Source organism: Myotis brandtii, unplaced genomic scaffold (assembly GCF_000412655.1).
Source record: "Myotis brandtii unplaced genomic scaffold, ASM41265v1 scaffold6, whole genome shotgun sequence".
NCBI classification, from domain to species: Eukaryota; Metazoa; Chordata; class Mammalia; order Chiroptera; family Vespertilionidae; genus Myotis; species Myotis brandtii.
In genome coordinates, this window is record NW_005370271.1 from 2,830,050 (window position 1) to 2,850,306 (window position 20,257).

General features: G+C 43.1%; 1 protein-coding gene across 1 annotated transcript in view; it reads right to left on the minus strand.

Moving 5' to 3' along the window:
* Window positions 1-13,064: 13,064 nt before the first annotated feature.
* THOC3 (THO complex 3) overlaps window positions 13,065-20,257 on the minus strand; it is a gene marked incomplete at its 5' end in the record, with an annotated part of 11,990 nt that continues 4,797 nt past the window's right edge. The window contains 3 exons of the mRNA XM_005879444.2: window positions 13,065-13,356; window positions 19,233-19,333; window positions 19,638-19,799. Coding sequence (XP_005879506.1) covers window positions 13,193-13,356; window positions 19,233-19,333; window positions 19,638-19,799 — 427 coding nt within the window. The remainder of the gene's footprint in view (window positions 13,357-19,232; window positions 19,334-19,637; window positions 19,800-20,257) is intronic.

Sequence of the window (20,257 nt, forward strand, 5' to 3'; positions counted from 1 at the left end):
GGGGCCGTCCCGACCTCACCGGGGCCGTTTCAACCTCACCGCCCAAGAGCCTTTTTAGACATTACTTTGAAATCACTCCTGGACCCCTGAAATTTCAATATCAAGGATAAACCGTGTATCTGCTTACGTACTGTGATCCTTTGGAGGATCACAACCGTTCTAACAGTTAAGATGTATTCATCACTCCCCCCAAAAAAAAACAAAAACAAAAAAACAATTTTTGCCACCTTTTGACTCCCTTCTCCAACCTGGTTGAGAATGCATGCATTATGTCTACTTTTGTATATGTTTTTAAGTTTCTATTAAAATGTTTTTAAATAATTCCATTTTAAAAAGAATCAAGATAAGCCCGCCCAGCATGGCTTGGTTGTTGAGCATCACCCTATGAACCAGGAGGTCACTATTCAATTCCTGGTCAGGGCACATACCCGGATTGTGGGCTCAATCCCCATTGTGGGATGTGCAGGAGGCAGCCAATCAATGATTCTCTCTCATCATTGATGTTTCTATCTCTCTTTCCCTCTCACTTCCTTCCTGAAATCAATAAAAATATTTTTAAACATATTTTTTAAAAAGAATCAAGATAAGAAGTATAATTGTTTTGGTAACAAGACGTTGGGCAGGGAAGAATCCATGGAACCAGTCTGAGCTGCCTGGAACTAGGACTCAGCACCAAGAGTAATGAAGCTTGTGATGACACCTGAAACCAGAGAGATTTATGGCTCCTAGATCTGAAAGGCCCATAGGTAGGGCAGGCATCAGGGAAGAACTCACCCACTACCAGACCCAGTGTCTTGCTCGTCTCTCCTCTGTAAGTGTTGACCTCATCCCAATACTGGCTAAGCCCAAAACGGAGCCCATGTGGTAGCTACATGCTTCTTAGCTCTCACTGAACAGGAAAGAGAAACTGTGCCTCAGCATTTAGTAAAAGTCCTTAATTCATCCTGACTGGACCAGCTTTGGTACTGCCCATCTCTGGCAGTGGGGAATGGAATATGCTGAGTGGCCCAGCCCAGGCCAAGTGATTCTCTGTGGAGCTGGGGAGCTGGGGGCGGGAGGACGGGGGAGGGGGGGTGTCACTGTTTCCAGAATGCCACAGCTCTCTAAACAGAAATCGGAGGTTTGAAGGGGGGAAGGGAAATGTCCTCTTCTCCTTTGCTTCTACCTGCATGTCTGTTTAATTCTTTCAAGTCAATGTCTCCACAAGGTGAGGAATGTCAGATGATCACTGTTATGTTAAGGGACAAACAGGGCTGTCAGCTCATTTTTTTAAATACCAGGAAAGGATGTGACTGGCCTGGTTTGGGTCACATGCTCATGCCTGGCCCAGTGACTGTGGGCAGGGCGATGGAATACATGCCTGGCACAGCTAGGGTCAAACACCCATCCCCCACCAAGGAGGGTGCTGGGTGTGCAGCGCCTGTTAAGCAGACAGGATCATAGGAATCCTCTCAATGATATTTACAAGGCAGGGTTGTTGTGAGGTATGAGTCTTCAATATCTTTTTTTCTTTCCCAACTCCCTACCCCCACCATGCCCTCCAGATCCAAATTTGCCAAACTGAAGAGCATATCCTGGAAAAAAAAACACACACACCTTTAGGTGATTTCTATCTAAGCAAGCTCTTGCTCCCCATACATATCTCTCTCATCCTATATAATAAAAGGCTAATATGCAAATTGTCCCCTCAACCGGGAGTTCAACCGGGAGTTCGACCAGGGTGTGGGGCCAGCTGGCCAACCACCTGAGCCCCCCCCTTGCCAGCCCCGCCCCCGATTGGTCCCCCACCCTGATCGGGGTGGACCGGCCGGACCCCACCCGTGCATGAATTCGTGCACTGGGCCTCTAGTTTAAAATAAATATCAAAGCAGAAGATGCTTGAGCAAGTCACCACATCCCTGAGACTCAGATTCCTCAGCTATCTTCAGAGTTAGTAACAGTCCCTGCTTCAGAAAGTAGTGGTGATATGAAAGTAATAGCATACAGTAGACACTTAATAAATGGTAACTATTATGCTCAATTCCATTCCATACTTTTTTAAAAATAAGTCTAAAAAGAATCTTACTTCAAATAAATTCTCCAAGAACATTTTAAAGCCACCCATGAAAGGACCATATCACCTTCGTTGCAGAGAGCACCTGTCCCCAAGGTGTCACCCACCAGTGCCCGCACCTGCAACTCCACACGCCCAGGCTGAGCCCCCTCCACCTGGTTTCTCAGAGCTCGGATCTGCGAATTAGCCTGCTACCACCTCCCTCCCCACCCTCCAGTCACCTGTACTGCCCACCCTGGCAAGCTGTAGCCCTAACACTTCACCTACTCACAGCTTCATTATTTTATTCCCCCGTCTTTCTCACTCAGAGGAGGAAGAGGAGCAGGGACAATCACACAAGGCGGGAGAGTGGTGGAGAAGATGAGAGACTGTTACACCTACAACCCCACCTGAGAACAGCTTCCAACATCCTGTACTTCCGTCTCTCCAGTCTGACCCAACTGCCTGGGTTGATCCTTCTAAAATGCCCACTGACCTAATTGCTTCCTGCTGCAAACTCTACAATGGTTCCCATTCTGGCTCTGGGAATGGTAGTCAAGGTCCTTTTAAAAGAGCCTTTGACACTCTCTCCTATTAGGCAGCCTTGAAGGAGTCATTAAATTGAACAGAATATCTCTTCCTCCCAAATCTATCAGGCATTCTCATGCCTTTGCCATGGTTGTTCCCTCGGCCTAGAAGGTTCTTTCCCATCCTCCCCATGTAAAATCCTACCCAAGGTGCAGCTCTATTTTCACCCTCAGAATGAGCCTTCTCATAATAGGCAGAAGTGCAAGTCCCCTTTTGCGTCCCATCTCAACTCTTCATATGTAACTTTGAGGCAGTTTTCTGTCTTCTCTCCCCCACCCCCACCCCACCCCCCCAGTAGATGTGACAGCCTAAAGAGTAAAGATTTTTTTTTACTTATCTCAATTTCTGGCACTAGCCCAGGACTTGGGGCCTTATAGATGCATTGATGACTAGATGAATGGATAAAAACATAAGCAGATGTATTCATGGATGGGTGGAGAGAAGCAGATTGATGGAAAGATGATAAATAAATAGATGGATGGATGGATGGATGGATGGATGGATGGATGGATGGATTGTGGATGGATGGATGGACAGATCATAAACACTTCAAAGACAGATTGTTTCTTATGCAATTCTGTTTTCTCAGTGTCTAGAATAGACTCCAGAATACAGTAATAGATGGTCAATATATGTTGCTGAAGGAGTGAATACATGATTGAAGGACCACATTATTGTATAAAAGTTCTGGACTGGGTCAGTAGACCTGAATTCTATCTCTATCTGTATCCTCAAGATATCTATATGAACATGAGAAACTTAAGCAAATATCTTCAATTTACTCTTCTGTAAAATGGGTAGATGAAATTAAATGATGTCTAGTCTTTTCCAAACAGTCTTGTGTTCCCTAATTTGAAGCTGCCCAAATCTTAAGATAAGGATATAGGCTGGGGGAGGCGCACATTTGAGCAAATGTGTGTTTACTTACAACATGTCATAATGCAAAGCTGATCCCAGATGGGAGAGAAGAGTTAACACACTCCAGATGAGTTTCTGTTCAAACTGTCTGGCTGAAAGCCTTGTGGTGGAAATGAAAGACAGACTGATAGTAGAGCCTGAGGGGTAATTAGTGTGAAACACAAACCTCTGTGAGGCTGTACCCACCCCAAACTGACAAAAAGAAGGGAAGGGCCAGGCCACACAAAACCTTCCAGGGCCCTTGGCTGCTGGCCAAAGGCACCCTTTCTCCAGAACGGTTGCTTGTTCCCCAAGCACGTGGTCTGTCCTGTCAGAGCCACACCTGGGTCCTGGCGTGCTCTAGAATAATGACTGTACTGAGAATACATCTCCCATTCGTCACAGACCGATATGTGCCAGGCACTGTCTATATATCACTTCATCACATCTCCCTGCAACCCTGGGAGGCAAGAATGATGATCTGCCCTTCATGCAGGAGGAGAATGCAGCCAGTAAGTGGCAGATTGAGGGTTTGAACCCAGGGGACATTGGCTGCCTGTCTGCGGACAGCTGCCCTGAACTGGTCAGGTAATAATCCAGACTCTAGACTTCATGCCACACCAAACTGCAGTGACTCCTGCTGGGACTTGCCTGACCCCTCTGCAATATGCTCTCACACTGATTCAAGCCTACAGTGCTGGACCATCACTCCCATTTTAGAGACGCGGCCGCTGGGACTCAGACTGACAGGTGAAATGGTCACACAGGGCTGGAACTGAGATTCCATCCCTGGGAACTGGAGTTGCACGCCAGGGCGCTTTATTGTCGAATTATTCTGTTCCCATGTGGCAGCTGTAGTGGACATCTGTGGAGTTTGCCTAACCATCCATTCTTCCTTCCTCAGATGACAGCATCTGAATTTTCTGAAGTGAATCACACTCCCTACACACCCCCACTTGCCTCTTCAGTCCATGTGACTTAGGCAGAACTAATATGCCCTGTTCTCTCCCTACCTTTTGTAGGTGGGCAGATGATCCCCCTGGCCACAGTGAAAGCACGTGACCAAAAATATCTGGTGAAACTCCACCCCTTGACACTAGAGGAAGCCATTGAAAAACAGGTGCCCTCTTTCTCCTGGGATTTCTGAGCTGGTGAGATGGAAGCCAGGAGCTGCTGGGGGTCACCTGTGACCCTGCAAAGGGACAGGCTGTCAGAGAGTGAAACCAACACAGAGAAAAGCAGGGACCAGGATGAGAGTAACAATTTCCTAAGGACCTATTTTGAGACCCTGGATCCAGCCATGCCTGAATATATTCCAGGCACACGAGCCAGTGAATTTCCTTTCTATTTAAACCAGTCCGGGTTGAGTGTCTGTCACCTACACCTAAGAGGCTCTAGACCAGTGATGGCGAACCTATGGCACGCGTGTCAGAGGTGACACGCGAACTCATTTTTTTGGTTGATTTTTCTTTGTTAAATGGCATTTAAATATATAAAATAAATATCAAAAATATAAGTCTTTGTTTTACTATGGTTGCAAATATCAAAATATTTCTATATGTGACACGGCACCAGAGTTAAGTTAGGGTTTTTCAAAATGCTGACACGCCGAGCTCAAAAGGTTCGCCATCACTGTACTAATCTAAGCATTTTACCTCAGTTAACTCATTTAACCCTCAGAGCAAACTAGTGAGGTCGCTACTGTTATTATCCCCCATTTTACAAATGAGGAAACTAACGTCCAAGGTCACAGAGATGGTGAGTGGCAGAGGCAGGATTTAAGCCCAATCTGACTCCAAATCCATGCTCTTAACTGGCCCACTGATGGGATCATGAGTACTTACTTGGCAATTCTGTCATAAGCCTGGCCTTCTCCTTCTGACTATCTACCCACTTCTAGAAAGAGCTGGGCTAAAAGGAGAAGTGACCATGCCCAACAGCTGGCCAAAAGCTTGGATTCTGGAGGGAGACACACTGGAATTTCCAACAGCACCCTTCTTTTGGTCCTATGTATCCTACAGTAACCTCTATGAGTTCCAGCTACTTCGGGATTAATAATACCACAGGGCAGTTATTAGGGTTGAAAGGGCAAATATGTGAAAACCACTTAAGCCCAGGGCCTGGCCCAAACCCATCCGTAAGTGCTGTTGCAGTCATTGGAATCTTTTGCTGTTCATACGGGATAAACCACCTCGCCAACGCAGAGAGCTTGGCACAAGGTATGCCATCGAACATTATAAACGTGCTTCCAGCTTTTTTCTGCTCTCACCGCATTCTGTGACCTTGAAAGAGCACCCGCACTTCTCTGAAATGATTCAACTAACACTGTGTACCAAGCCCCTAAAAAGCCCTGCTTCCAGCCAGCCTTCAAATGAATTAAGGATTTGGAATTCCCTTTATTTCTCCACCCAGAGAATCAAAGGGAGCCGGCGAGGGCTGAGGTGCGGGGGAGGAATGCAAGATGGAACAGGCCCCAAGTTTTGAACTGGCAGAAGCACAACTGTGGTTCAAACTAGGCTCTGCAGTGCTGCAGGGTACAGGCCCCCACCCCTGTGCTCTGCTCTGCCTGTGCCCTTGAGAAGTAAACACAGCTGCCAGAGAGCGAGACACTTCAGCCATAGCTAATCCCGGGCCACAAAACGAGCTGGAACTCAGAGGTGCCCTGCGATGTGATGTGAAGTGTTTTCCAAAAACGTCAGCAAGTACACAGAGCAAGGAGGGAGGGGACAGTGCAATGCAAATACAATTAGACCTCCGGACTGGAGTAAAGGCTGAATGCACAGACCCGCTCCAACCTTCCCAGCACGCAGCCTTCCTGGTGCGGCCTTGGCTCCACTGCCCTCTAGTGGCCAAACAGGGACCAGGCGGCAGGTTTTAACCCAAGGGCAGATGCTGGAGTGATTTGTATGACTCCTCCCTGGCCCCAGTCTCTCTCTCCAGCCCCACTCCTATCCCTCCTCCCTGGCCCCAGTCTCTCTCTCCAGCCCCACCCCTACCCCTCTGGCCCGTCTCTCTCTCCAGCCCCACTCCTATCCCTCCTCCCTGGCCTGTCTCTCTCTCCAGCCCCACTCCTAACCCTCCTCCCTGGCCTGTCTCTCTCTCCAGCCCCACTCCTATCACTCCTCCCTGGCCCGTCTCTCTCTCCAGCCCCACTCCTATCACTCCTTCCTTAAACCCAGGAAAGCAGGAGGTAGAAGGGGAGTGAACCTAACTCCAATCTAACACCCTCTGTTGTGAGCTCCCCCTGTACTGAGCATACTCCCTGCCTGTGGGAAAATCAAACTGCCCAGATTGGGGAACCTGAAACTCAGAGAGGTGAGGCCTGTCTACATTTGTGCAGCCGGTAAGTGGCAAGGCCGAGACCCTGGGACCATCTGACACCACTGCCCCAGGGCTTCCAAGCCAGATGAGGCCAAACTAGTTAGGAAGCTGGACCAGATCCCTTTGCTGTGGGCTCTGATATCTGAATGGGCACAGGCTTCCCATAAGGTTCTGTCTTTATCTAATGGAACCAACAGGCCAAGGTCCAGCTGATTCCACCCAAAAAGCCTTCTTGACCTTCTTCTCTGTGACCCTAGTAAAGGGGACAGGAGTTTAGAGAGGCCAAAGCTCGGGCACTCCTGTGCCATTTCTATGATTACACCCAACCTTCTACAAAGAAACAGCAGGCCCAGGGCAGTGGTTCTCACCCAATTAGGTGTGAGAACTCCCTGGGAGTGTGGTTGGGGTAGGGTGGTTCCAGTGTACAGGGTGGTTCCAGGGCTGAGGAAAACTACCTCCTGGGAAGGACCTGGGCTTCGGAGCTGCAGAGGTTTAGATCCTGCTCCTCCCGAGAGCTGCATCACTGGAGCAAGGCATGCGCCCCTAGGCCTGCTTCCGATCCAGGAGTTGAGGGCTACACCGCCTACCTCTGTGGGTCGCTGAGGGTGAAGCGAGGGCTTTACCTTTCTTCTCTGGTTTCTGCCCATCAGCATCTTTGCCAGAAAGCACCACACAAACCCCAACTTTGATGGTTAACAGCCCTCTAAGATTCCTACCCTTTACATCTCTGTGATTGTTAAGCCACGTCGAGACTAGGCTGAACCTAAACAGTTGGGATTTTGGACTCACATACAGGACATAACACAGTGGAAGAACATGGGTTTCAAAACTGGACCACCTGACCCTGGGCAAGTTCCCTAACCTCCCTGAACCTTGGTTTTTATCTGTAAAATGGGTCCAAGTACAGTATAGTCTGATTTCTCCCTCGTTTATAGTGCCCAGCACTCAGAGGAAACTCAGACATCTGATCACTCCAGCAATGATTCCTTCCTACAAAGAGGACAAGAGGGCCTTCCCTTGCCCTGGCTGGTTTGGCTCAGGGGATAGAGCATCAGCCTGCGAACTGAAGGGTCCCAGGTTAAATTCCGGTCAAGGGCACTATAAACCTGGGTTGCGGGCTGATCCCCAGTAGGGGACATGCAGGAGGCAGCCGATCAATGATTCTCTCATCATTGATGTTTCTCTCTCTCTCTCTCCCTCTTCTTCTTCTCTGAAATAAATAAAAATATATTTTTAAAAAAAAGAGGGCCTCCCCTCCACTAAGTAATGAGCATAGCCCTTCAGCCGCCACCCGAGATGCAGCCCATCATATACGTCTGATCAATTATCACAGGCCTGGTCATCTTCCAGAACTCCACGGTGATGCCCATTTCAGGAGGGACTTTCCTCCACGTTGACTTGAATCCCCACTCTGGGAACCGGTAGTGCCCAGCTCCGTTCTCCTTTGGTCCTCGAGACATCTTGAAATCTTCTCACAGATTCCTGGCTGTATCTGTGCCATCGCCTGACCTACATTCTAGTCTTAAGTAGAAAGTAAAAGGAAACTAGGTGAATTGAGCAACATTTTCTTGGCAAATCCAGGGTGGTCCCAGGGAGCCCCGATGACAATCCAGCCAGGGCAAGTAGCACCCAGTGACTTTGTTGCTATGACGCTGCAGGTTAGGGCCATGTTTTCACACTCTGCCTGCTTCTCCAAAGGGGTGACAGGCTGAGATGCTGGGTGCCTTGAAGTTCAATAGCTGGTGGCTCCATGTCAGCAACAATTTCAAACATATAAACTGCTAGCAAACTGGTGATTACTGGATGACTAGTTCTCAATTTAGTATCCCTAAATGAAAATAAAGAGCCTAAACTCTAGAAATGGGTATTAGACAATGTGTTAAATACTCATTTTCTCCAAATTCCACCCTACCCCCATCCTTTATTGTGCCAAATGAGATAAGCTTAGGAGACAATGAAAGGTAAGAAGGTAGAAAGGTTTATATTGCACTACAGATATGGTATAAACACCTGCACAATAATAATAGCTATTTATTGAACATCCACAATCTACCAGGCATTTAACATATATCAACTCATTTAACCCTCATAAGTTGTACTATTATTATGAACATCACAGAACTCAGCCAACTGCAGCTTACAGGAGTGAAGTGATTTGGCCAGTCTCCCTATTAGTGGTGACAGAACAAGGAATTGACCTGAGGTCTCTCCTGCTCTTCCCTACTTATCAGGAGACTCTACCGACCAGTGCAAAATGAAATAGCCCCGAGCCTGACACCCTCCCTCCCTTTGTCTCCAACTCAATCTCCTATTCCATCTGACCATCGTCCCACAGCCCAGGGCACTATCAACACCTCGGCTTTGCTCCAAGCTGCAGCACCCCTTACATATCCTCTGCCCTATATTCACATTCTCTACTTGCTCTAGGTCAGTGGTCGGCAAACTGCAGCTCGCGAGCCACATGCGGCTCTTTGGCCCCTTGAGTGTGGCTCTTCCTAAGCCTTAGGAGTACCCTAATTAAGTTAATAACAATGTACCTACCTATATAGTTTAAAAATTTGGCTCTCAAAAGAAATTTCAATCGTTGTACTGTTGATATTTGGCTCTGTTGACTAATGAGTTTGCCGACCACTGCTCTAGGTCCACCCTCCCACCCCCATCCTTTCCCAGCAACCTCAGCAAACAAGAGCTTTACCCTCCCTGACTCCTATTCCCGCCACCAGTGTACAGTTCTGACTGATGCTCCACTGTTTGCATGCACCCATCCATCATGGGCCCAGACGGGAGCAGAAAGCAGATCCAATCTCTCTCCTCTGACCTGTGCCATGCCCAGGGTGTGATGGACAGCTCTGTTCCCTTCACAGCACCAACTCCTGGAATGATTAACGTGGCTCCCTCAACTCTGGCATTTAGAGCCGAGAAAGCTGATGGACTGATGACTTGTCTCCACTGCCAGCCCGTGTGCTCATTAGAAGCTGCTGCTCCTCGAGGGGGAGGGGTGCATTAAGCATGCCAGGTGCTGTGGCAGACACTTCACAAATACTTTATCTCGTTTAATTATCCTAACAACCCAAAGACAAGGATTCGTCATCCCCTCTATGAATGAGGAAACTGGGACAGATCAGTCACTGCCGGAGCTGAAACCCAATTCCAGTTCTGCTCCAGTATGAAGCCAGCCTTATTCCCACTGCACCAGTGTCTGAGGGAGAAAAGAAGGGAAGCCTCACCTATATACAGGTATGTCTGAGTGTGCAATGCACTTACATTTGTACGAACTCTATTCCCCTTCTGAAACACAGGGCTTACCTTTAATTCCATTTATGGGCCGTTTTTCTTCCCAAAAGGGCAGACATTCCATGGTCCCTTTTGTGACTAAAATCCTTAGGGATTAGAATCCATCTTTGCCACAGGAAAGAGATTAACACTGTTTCTACCCCATTCCTAGTCATTTTCAATGGGACCCACCCATAATTACACCGCAACCAACTCAGAACATACACATAGCACACTGCTTTGCTCTGGGACCTTCAAGAATTGGCCTCTTTCCAATTCGCCTTGTGGTAGGTACTCCACACCTCAGCCCCTGACATGGAGCACACAGCCTGCTCCTTGGTCTGATGGCCTCTGACCAGGACGCCCTGTTCTAGCTCCCAACACCACCCCTTGCTGCACAGCCTGACCCTCGACAGGTGAGGGTGAAGGAAACAACCCCCAAGGCACACACATACGTCTCACACCAGCTTACCATTTGGCAGGTTGTCTCCTTCCTGGACCTCATGCCCCAGAGAATCCAGGTGCTCAGCAAAAGAGATGAGAGTCTTAACTACCTATGTCTTAGCCTGACTTCCAGTCATCACAGCCACGGGTCACTGGCCCAGCACATGTGACTTTCCCTGCCAAGTGAAGTCTAGATCAGGGCTGACTTCACCACCTGCTTCTAGTTGGCTGGTGTTTGGAGCCGTGACTGACAGCCCTAGACTTACTGAGTAATGAATGGCCACTTGTGCTTGTGAATGGCATCCTTCCTGCTCTGAACAAAACCTCACTCAAACCACAGGGGGTCCCAGGTCTGGGATGAATCCTGTCATTTCTCCAAGGAGCCCCTCCAGGGCTCTGAAGCTAAACAGAAATGTCAGCAAGACCTTGACAGTAGGTGAAGGTAACCATGAGCTGGAGCTCCTTCTCCAGGGGTGTTTTCCTGACGCTAAAGTGCCCATCCCCACTAGCTGAAAGCCACAAAGCCCTTGTTGAAGTGATGGGCGGCAGGGATCACTACTTTACAAAACCAAGGGGAAAGTCCACATGTGAGGGAACCGATCAAATATCAAGAATCTAAACTTGTAGCACCTGGTTCTGATGCCAAGGGGAGATATACGGAAAAACATGGCAGCAACCAGAGGAATAACAAGCAATTGCAAAATCAAGAAACAACGCACCGAAGTTCACTCCAGTGACATGAGCACTGAACCTCTGACGTAATGAGGTGGCATGCTGTTTGCAATTGAAAAGACCATTTTTCCGGAAAGGTGGAGGCAGAGGCTGTTCTGGCAGCTGGAGGAAACACTACTGAGCCTGAAGACTGGATGCAACCAATCAGGCACTAACCCAGGCCGAGAGCTGACTGCTCAGAGCCATGGTTTCCTCTTCTGTAAAATGGAAACGCACGTGAAAACAGAAGTCACTGCAACAGAAGGCACCTGAACGTCGTCACTTCATGAGTAACACTGATTAACTTAAACTCCCTAATACCCAGCCTCAGTAGGCTACCGCAAAACTTGAGTAACAGCTGATATAAAGTGCTCATTACAGTACCAGGCACAGAGGGAATGGCCGGTAACTAAAAATGTCTAAGACTCATTGAGTGTTTATAATACTGCCCAACACAGTGCTGAGCAACTTGCATAATTATCTTGTCATACTTGACTTGTCTTCAAGATGTTTATAAAGCTACACACGTTTTTCAACTTGCATAATTATCTTCTCATACTTGTCTTCAAGATGTTTATAAAGCTACACACGTTTTTGTGTAAATATAAGTACAGGAAAACTCCTAGCATATACACTAAAATGCTGGGAATATGACTGGTCTTTTTGCTTACCTGCTTTTTTCTAAATTTTCTACAAATATCGCTTACTGAGGTATATTCCTACTTTTTATGCTGAAATACATTAAAATACAATAAAAATCTAAATATTACTCACCAGTAAGAATCCCTGCATGAGCCATTTCTTTTGGAGGTCAGAGCTAACAACAGCGTGGCTCTCCCTGAGGAGCTGGCATGTGCTTTTCTTTTTCAGAAAAATTCGCTGACTTATCCCTTCTTCACTTTGCCACCGGGAAGTGCAGAGTCAAAATTTTAGTTCAACCATTCAATTGACTCCTTATTTTTTGAATGTTTCTATTTTAATTCTTTCTATTCTAATTTCTATTTCTTAACCCGAGTTTTTATTAACCTGATTTTGTAGTTCTTATTTGTATGTTATTACTTTTCCCAGTGTTTATCATAAATTCGAAGAGCGAGGCCAGATAGACATACACATACATACAAACAACTGCTGACTCAAAGGACTGCTACTGCCCACACACTTCACACCCTGTCCCTGCATTTCAGAGTTCTTGGGTTAGGACAGTAAATAACAGATTACCACCTTTACATTCTACTTGAGATTTTTTTCTAAATGAAAAACTGAAGTATCTTCCTGTAATAACATCATAATACCATAGTTTAAGAAGTCCTAGAAGTCTCATAATAAAAAAGTCAGTTTTATTATTCAATTCTCAAAATTATATGTATTTAATTATTTAAAAAGTCTCCATCCCCAATATTCTTCTTTATTTTAATTAATTGATTTTAGAGGGAGGGAAGAAAGGAGGAAGGGAAGAGAGAGAAACATCGATTTGTTGTTCCACTTATTTATGCATTTATTGGTTGCTTCTTGTATGTGCCCTGAACGGAGATCAAACCTGGCGTATTGGGACAGCGCGGCGCTCTAAGCAACTGAGCTATCTGGCTAGGACCCCCACCTCACCCTTTTTCACCCACCCTCCAAACTAGGTAGTGTCCAAGCAGAAGCAAGTCCAATGAAGTCTACCCTGTACCCAAAAGCAGGACAGGAGATCCCCAGAGGACAAGGTATGCTGGTATCATCACCCACACTGCAGAGCCCTCACGCAGGAGAGAAAGAAAAGGAACTGCTAACATAACAAACAAGATGGCAACTGGAATGGGCAGCCTGTAAAAAAGACTTTTATAATTTATAGCAATGTACAAATACTGTAGGTGCACACCAACTCGGAGAGACAGACCAAACTAATTTTAGTTCAATCTGTCTCCCTACGCCAGGTCCTCCTAATCAGGAATCATTGGGAAGCCCAAACAGCTTCACAGTTCCTGCTTCCCGACTACTGTCATATTTGCCATCTTTGTCATCACAGGCAAATGCCAGCAGAGGCCTTTTGGGGTGCCAAGCCACAGTGAAGGTCGGGGACTCACACTGCACCTCCCATAGCTTGTCTCCTATAAAAATCAATATAGAGAAACCAATCAATACATTAGTAAGAGAACACACTCATTAAGTACTTAGCTATATTGACTCATTTAATCCACTTGATAGCCCCATGAGACAGACACAATCATTAGCCCACTTTACAGAGAACACTGAGGCGCGGAGAGGTCACAAGTCATTTGGTGGCAGAGCAGGTCCTGAACGCAGACCGGTTAACATAAGAGCTTATGCTCTGACCCTGGTCTACACTCCGTGGGAAAACAGTGAGCAGACACTGATGTTCACAGCATCCTATGAACCACATGGACTATACTTTATTGCCATAAAGTATAATGACAACCCAGCAAGACAGGTAATGGTTTTAAACACCATTTTATAAAGAAACGAGTGGCTTAACAAGTAAATCACATCTCAAGGAAGCAACGAAGTCAACACATGAAGCCAATCTGTTTCCAGGCAGCAGATCCATCTACCAAATCTCAATGCCTTCTAATAAGAGTAATACAAGCTCTTTTTCCCAAAAATATATTCCTCCCACTTGTTGAAATTAAACATGATTTTCTAAAGCTATTATTCCTTTAATCCTGCTTAACTTTTTTTCAACCTTAGGATTAAGATGCATGTAGTAAAATATTTACAGTGTGGTGGCAATTTAAAAATGCAGAATACACTCAACTGTCTACTTCAAACTAGCCAACTATGGTACGTGAATTATGTCCATAAAGCTGTTTCATATATACTTGTTCTACTTCAATAGCCAACTATGGTACGTGAATTATGTCCATAAAGCTGTTTCATATATACTTGTGTATGTGGAAAAAGAAAGTGAGGGAGGGAAGGAAGAGGGAGGAAGGGAAGGAGGGAGGGAGAGAGAGAGAAATTCTATTTCTGGGACAGCTAACCACTTTTCATGATGCTAGTACCTGGCAGCCTATATCTATGTCTGAGCAAAATTCTGAGTTACAGAGACACAAAAAATGGTTGCAAAGTGTACTATTCCTCCTTCATTTCTCTTTACGCCTTTAACTCCATGTCATTTGATATGGGATTGATAAAAGAAATTTATATAGTTCAAGAAAATCAGAGTAGACATGAAGAGGCCTAAAATTTCCCAAATAACCATGTGGCTTCATAGACTTTAACACCATCTCAGTTTATTGGAAAGTTTAATCTTTGAATGATAAATCAGTGCTGACTGTGAGGCTGACATTACTATTCCAGACCATCAAAGTTTCAATAGACTGATGCAATGTGTATGGGTGTGTCTGAAAAGCTGAAAATTAAGTGGACTATATTAAAATGAGGTTCTATTATATATGCTATCATATATAATATGATATATGGTTGAGTATGGACCTATGAACTAGGAGGGCACATGCCAGGTTGCAGGCTCGATCCCCAATGTGGGGCACACAGGAGGCAGCTGATCAATGATTCTCTCTCATCGTTGATGTTTCTATCTCTCTCTCCTTTTCCCTTCCTCTCTGAAATCAATAAAAAAAAGAATACATTATATTTACATATTTATATATTTACATATAAAAATATACATACATATATATATATATATGTGAGATACAAAATTACATCTAACATATGATTCCAACAACAGAAAAAAATACATATGCATTTAAGAAGAAAAGAAAGACCAGAAGGATAGATGCTAAGATGTTAGCAATGATTATCTCTAAATTATGGACCTATATGTGCCTGTTAATTGCTCCTTTGTATTTGTTAGCATTTTCCAAATATTCTATAATGAACATGTATTACTCTTATTTTACAAACTACTATATGAAGACTTAAAATTCAAACAGGTCAAGGGTACAGAGCAGCATCATACAACAAACATGTCTGTGATAGACACATTCTCTATCTGCACTGAACAATACAGCTCCCACTGGCCACATGGGCTACTGAGTCCCTGCAATGTGCCTAGGGTGACTGAGGAACTGAATTTTTAATTTTGTTTAACTGGTTTCAGTAATAATTGGTAATTTAAATTTATTATTTTTCCCTATTTAAGTCTTCCCTTAATCTTATAAATCTGAGACAAATTCTTCTAAATGGTTTTCCTACAACTTCACTTTATTTTCTTTACCTAAATGGGAACATACCCTATGCATGGCTGACTACTTGCTTTGCTCATTCATCATTCAGTACTACGCCTCACGCATCTTCCATTTCTCTTGGCACACTGTTATATGAATGTATCACAACTTATTTCATTAATCCATCATAATGAAATTAGACTGTTTCCCATTTGTGTATAAAAATGCTGTAAAATAATATAATTTTGCTTTGTTTTATTATCTTGCTTTTAATTTTTAATTGAGGTTATTGAGAAAATTTGTTTAAAATCCAACATGTTTAAAAGTATTTGTCTAAATAGTACTGTATGTCAACTATAACTAAAAAATAAATTTTAAAAAATAATAATCTCAAAAAATATACTTGTTAAAGCATTTAGAAAAAGTTAATAGAGCTACATTCAATATATTCCTGAAAGAGTACTGTGAATTGCCCTGACCAGTTTGGCTCAGTGGATAGAGCGTCGACCTGCGGATCGAAGGGTCCCGGGTATCGATTCCAGTCAAGGGCATGTACCTTGGTTGCGGGTATATCCCCAGTGCGGGGTGTGCAGGAGGCAGCTAATCAATGTTCCTCTCCCATCGATGTTTCTAACTCTCTATCCCTCTCCCTTCCTCACTGTAAAAAATCAATAAAATTTTTTTTTTTTAAAGAGTACTGTGAATTAAATTGTATTTTACATATATTAGGTAAGGTAGAAAATTAAAAGAAACTTGCACAAAGACGGCATGAGAAAAACAAGTACATGCACACACTGATGCTAAGAGCAAAACTGCAGTAATTTTTTTGTACGGTGGTTTGGTCCTTCACAAAATGTGAACAACTAGGACTCAGCAATCCCACTTCAATGGTTTACCCAAAAGGATGATCACATAAGTAAAATGAAGTACAACAAGGACACTCATCACGGCATTATTGGTAACGGTGCGACAATTAGAAGCCACCTGATAGCACACAGAATGAGACAGCACATAGAATGAAATTCTAACCCCACTCAAAGTGGCAGTGACTCAGCAGCCACCGCGCTAAGAAGCTGTAACATTCTGCAGGTGAGGCAGGGCCCCAGAATAACAGGTAAGTACCCAGCATCACAGGAGCTGCATGTCTGGGTGGCTGGACCATGTTCCCGTGATGTTACCAACAGTGGCATTCCTTAAATCATGGAGTTTCAAGTTTTTTACTACTTCTCTGAAGTTTTCTAAATAGTTTTAATTCTTTTACTAATGTATCATGTATTTCCAAAATAATACAGCTACTTTAAAAAATAAAACTGAGGAAATTCTTTTATAAAATGATTACACATCAGTGCTGACTGTGAGGCTGACATTACTATTCCAGACCATCAAAGTTTCAATAGACTGATGCAATGTGTATGGGTGTGTCTGAAAAGCTGAAAATTAAGTGGACTATATTAAAATGAGGTTCTATTATATATGCTATCATATATAATATGACATATGGTTGAGTATGGACCTATGAACTAGGAGGGCACATGCCAGGTTGCAGGCTCGATCCCCAATGTGGGGCACACAGGAGGCAGCTGATCAATGATTCTCTCTCATCGTTGATGTTTCTATCTCTCTCTCCCTCTCCCTTCCTCTCTGAAATCAATAAAAAAAAAGATACATTATATTTACATATTTATATATTTACATATAAAAATATACATACATATATATATATATATGTGAGATACAAAATTACATCTAACATATGATTCCAACAACAGAAAAAAATACATATGCATTTAAGAAGAAAAGAAAGACCAGAAGGATAGATGCTAAGATGTTAGCAATGATTATCTCTAAATTATGGACCTATATGTGCCTGTTAATTGCTCCTTTGTATTTGTTAGCATTTTCCAAATATTCTATAATGAACATGTATTACTCTTATTTTACAAACTACTATATGAAGACTTAAAATTCAAACAGGTCAAGGGTACAGAGCAGCATCATACAACAAACATGTCTGTGATAGACACATTCTCTATCTGCACTGAACAATACAGCTCCCACTGGCCACATGGGCTACTGAGTCCCTGCAATGTGCCTAGGCCTAGGGTGACTGAGGAACTGAATTTTTTTAATTTTATTTAACTGGTTTCAGCAATAATCGGTAATTTAAATTTATTATTTTTTCACTATTTAAGTCTTCCCTTAATCTTATAAGTCTGAGATAAGTTCTTCTAAATGTTTTCCTACCAACTTCACTTTATTTTCTTTACCTAAATGGGAACATACCCTATGCATGGCTGACTACTTGCTTTGCTCATTCATCATTCAGTACTATGCCTCACGCATCTTCCATTTCTCTTGGCACACTGTAATATGGATGTATCACAACTTATTTCATTAGTCCATCATAATGAAATTAGACTGTTTCCCATTTGTCTATAAAAATGCTGTAAAATAATATAATTTTGCTTTAATATCTTGCTTTTAATTTTTAATTGAGGTTATCGAGAAAATTTCTGTTTAAAATCCAACATGTTTCAAAGTATTTGTCTAAATAGTACTGTACGTCAACTATAACTAAAAAATAAATTTAAAAAATAATAATCTCAAAAAAATATGTTAAAGCATTTAGAAAAAGTTAATAGAGCTACATTCATTTTTTTTTTTAAAGAGTACTGTGAATTAAATTGTATTTTACATATATTAGGTAAGGTAGAAAATTAAAAGAAACTTGCACAAAGACGGCATGAGAAAAACAAGTACATGCACACACTGATGCTAAGAGCAAAACTGCAGTAATTTTTTTGTACGGTGGTTTGGTCCTTCACAAAATGTGAACAACTAGGACTCAGCAATCCCACTTCAATGGTTTACCCAAAAGGATGATCACATAAGTAAAATGAAGTACAACAAGGACACTCATCACGGCATTATTGGTAACGGTGCGACAATTAGAAGCCACCTGATAGCACACAGAATGAGACAGCACATAGAATGAAATTCTAACCCCACTCAAAGTGGCAGTGACTCAGCAGCCACCGCGCTAAGAAGCTGTAACATTCTGCAGGTGAGGCAGGGCCCCAGAATAACAGGTAAGTACCCAGCATCACAGGAGCTGCATGTCTGGGTGGCTGGACCATGTTCCCGTGATGTTACCAACAGTGGCATTCCTTAAATCATGGAGTTTCAAGTTTTTTACTACTTCTCTGAAGTTTTCTAAATAGTTTTAATTCTTTTACTAATGTATCATGTATTTCCAAAATAATACAGCTACTTTAAAAAATAAAACTGAGGAAATTCTTTTATAAAATGATTACACTCCTCCCATTTTTCTATTTGCAAGTTGTTTTGTTATTTTTAAAGCACATCGCACCTACTTTGATGATTCCTTAAAGTACAAATATACATATATATGTATATACACACATATATATGTGTGTATACATATATGTGTATATTCACATACAGGCAAAAGATAAAAAGAAATATATTACAGTGCTAAAAAGAGGTAGCAATTACTAGTAAATGGTGGGACCACAGGTCCTACCTTCCTGTATTGTAAATTTTTCATTATAATGAAAGAATTCTAAGTTAATAAAATACAAAATATTTTCCTAAATCACTTTCCTTCAGACCTGCCCCTGCCTTTCCTAACTCTTTGCTCCCTCATTACCTGACTGTAACAGTCGTAATAAACAAACTTATCTTAAGGAGACAAATTCATTGACGCTAATACTGATGGAGTAATGTGCAGAAATGAAAACACATGACAGGAGAAGTCCTGATGGCCAGAGATGAAGGACAGAAGGTTCTTGTTAAGATAGGAAGGTTTTAGTCACCTGTCTCTACTTCAGCAATGTCAATAAAGTGATCTTCTGATGCTGAAGCCAGCATTTTCCCATCGTGGCTGAAACTGAGGGTCCTCACAGGCCAATCCAGCCTAAGGAGAAAGTAGACAAAGGAGAGATTAAAATAACCCAATAATAAGGGATGTAAAGTTCAGCACAGGCAATATAGTCAATAATATTGTAATAACTATGTATGGTGTCAGGGAGTACTAGACTTATTGGGGAGAACACTGTGTAAGTTCTATAAATATGTAACCATTATGCTGTATACCTACAACTAATATAATATTGAATGTCAACTGTAATTGAAGAAGATTTTAAATAACCCAATAAGAAGGCACAATTTCGCCCAAAATGAAATAAAATATCCAAGGCAAGTGCTGGTGAGTCGCTTACCTGGAAAAGCACCGAACACACACTAACTCATCCACATCCCAGAGGCTGACCAAAGCATCTGCACTTCCTGTGGCAAAGTACTTCCCTGTGGGGTCAAACTTGATGCAGATGCAGTTAGAAGGGTGCGCATTGATGGACTGCACAGGCTTCAGCTCTGGGTAGCTGCAAAACAAGACAGACAAACAGCAATCAAACTGTGGAAAGAGGACTGTGATGCTAAAATGATAATAGGAGACACTGAAGGGGAAAACCAAAGACAACAGAATATCAAAAACTGTATTCAAGAAAGCTTTCCTTAAATACAGATTCCAAACAACATATTGAAACAACACACCACACACCTGAGAATATAAACCCAGATGTGACACAGAGGTAAAATTACTGGATTGAAAGAAAAAGAGAATTCAATTATTATTAGACCCTTTAGCCAGTAACACTTTATGCCAAAAGAAAACATAATACATATTTAAGATACACAAGCAAGGATTTTTATAGCTAGCAAGACTGATTATCAATTATAAAGAGTTCAAATAAGCACAATAATAAACCATCTATAAGTTTTATAAGTATACTAGAGGCCCGGTGCACAAAAATTTGTGCACTGGGGGGAAAGGGGAGTC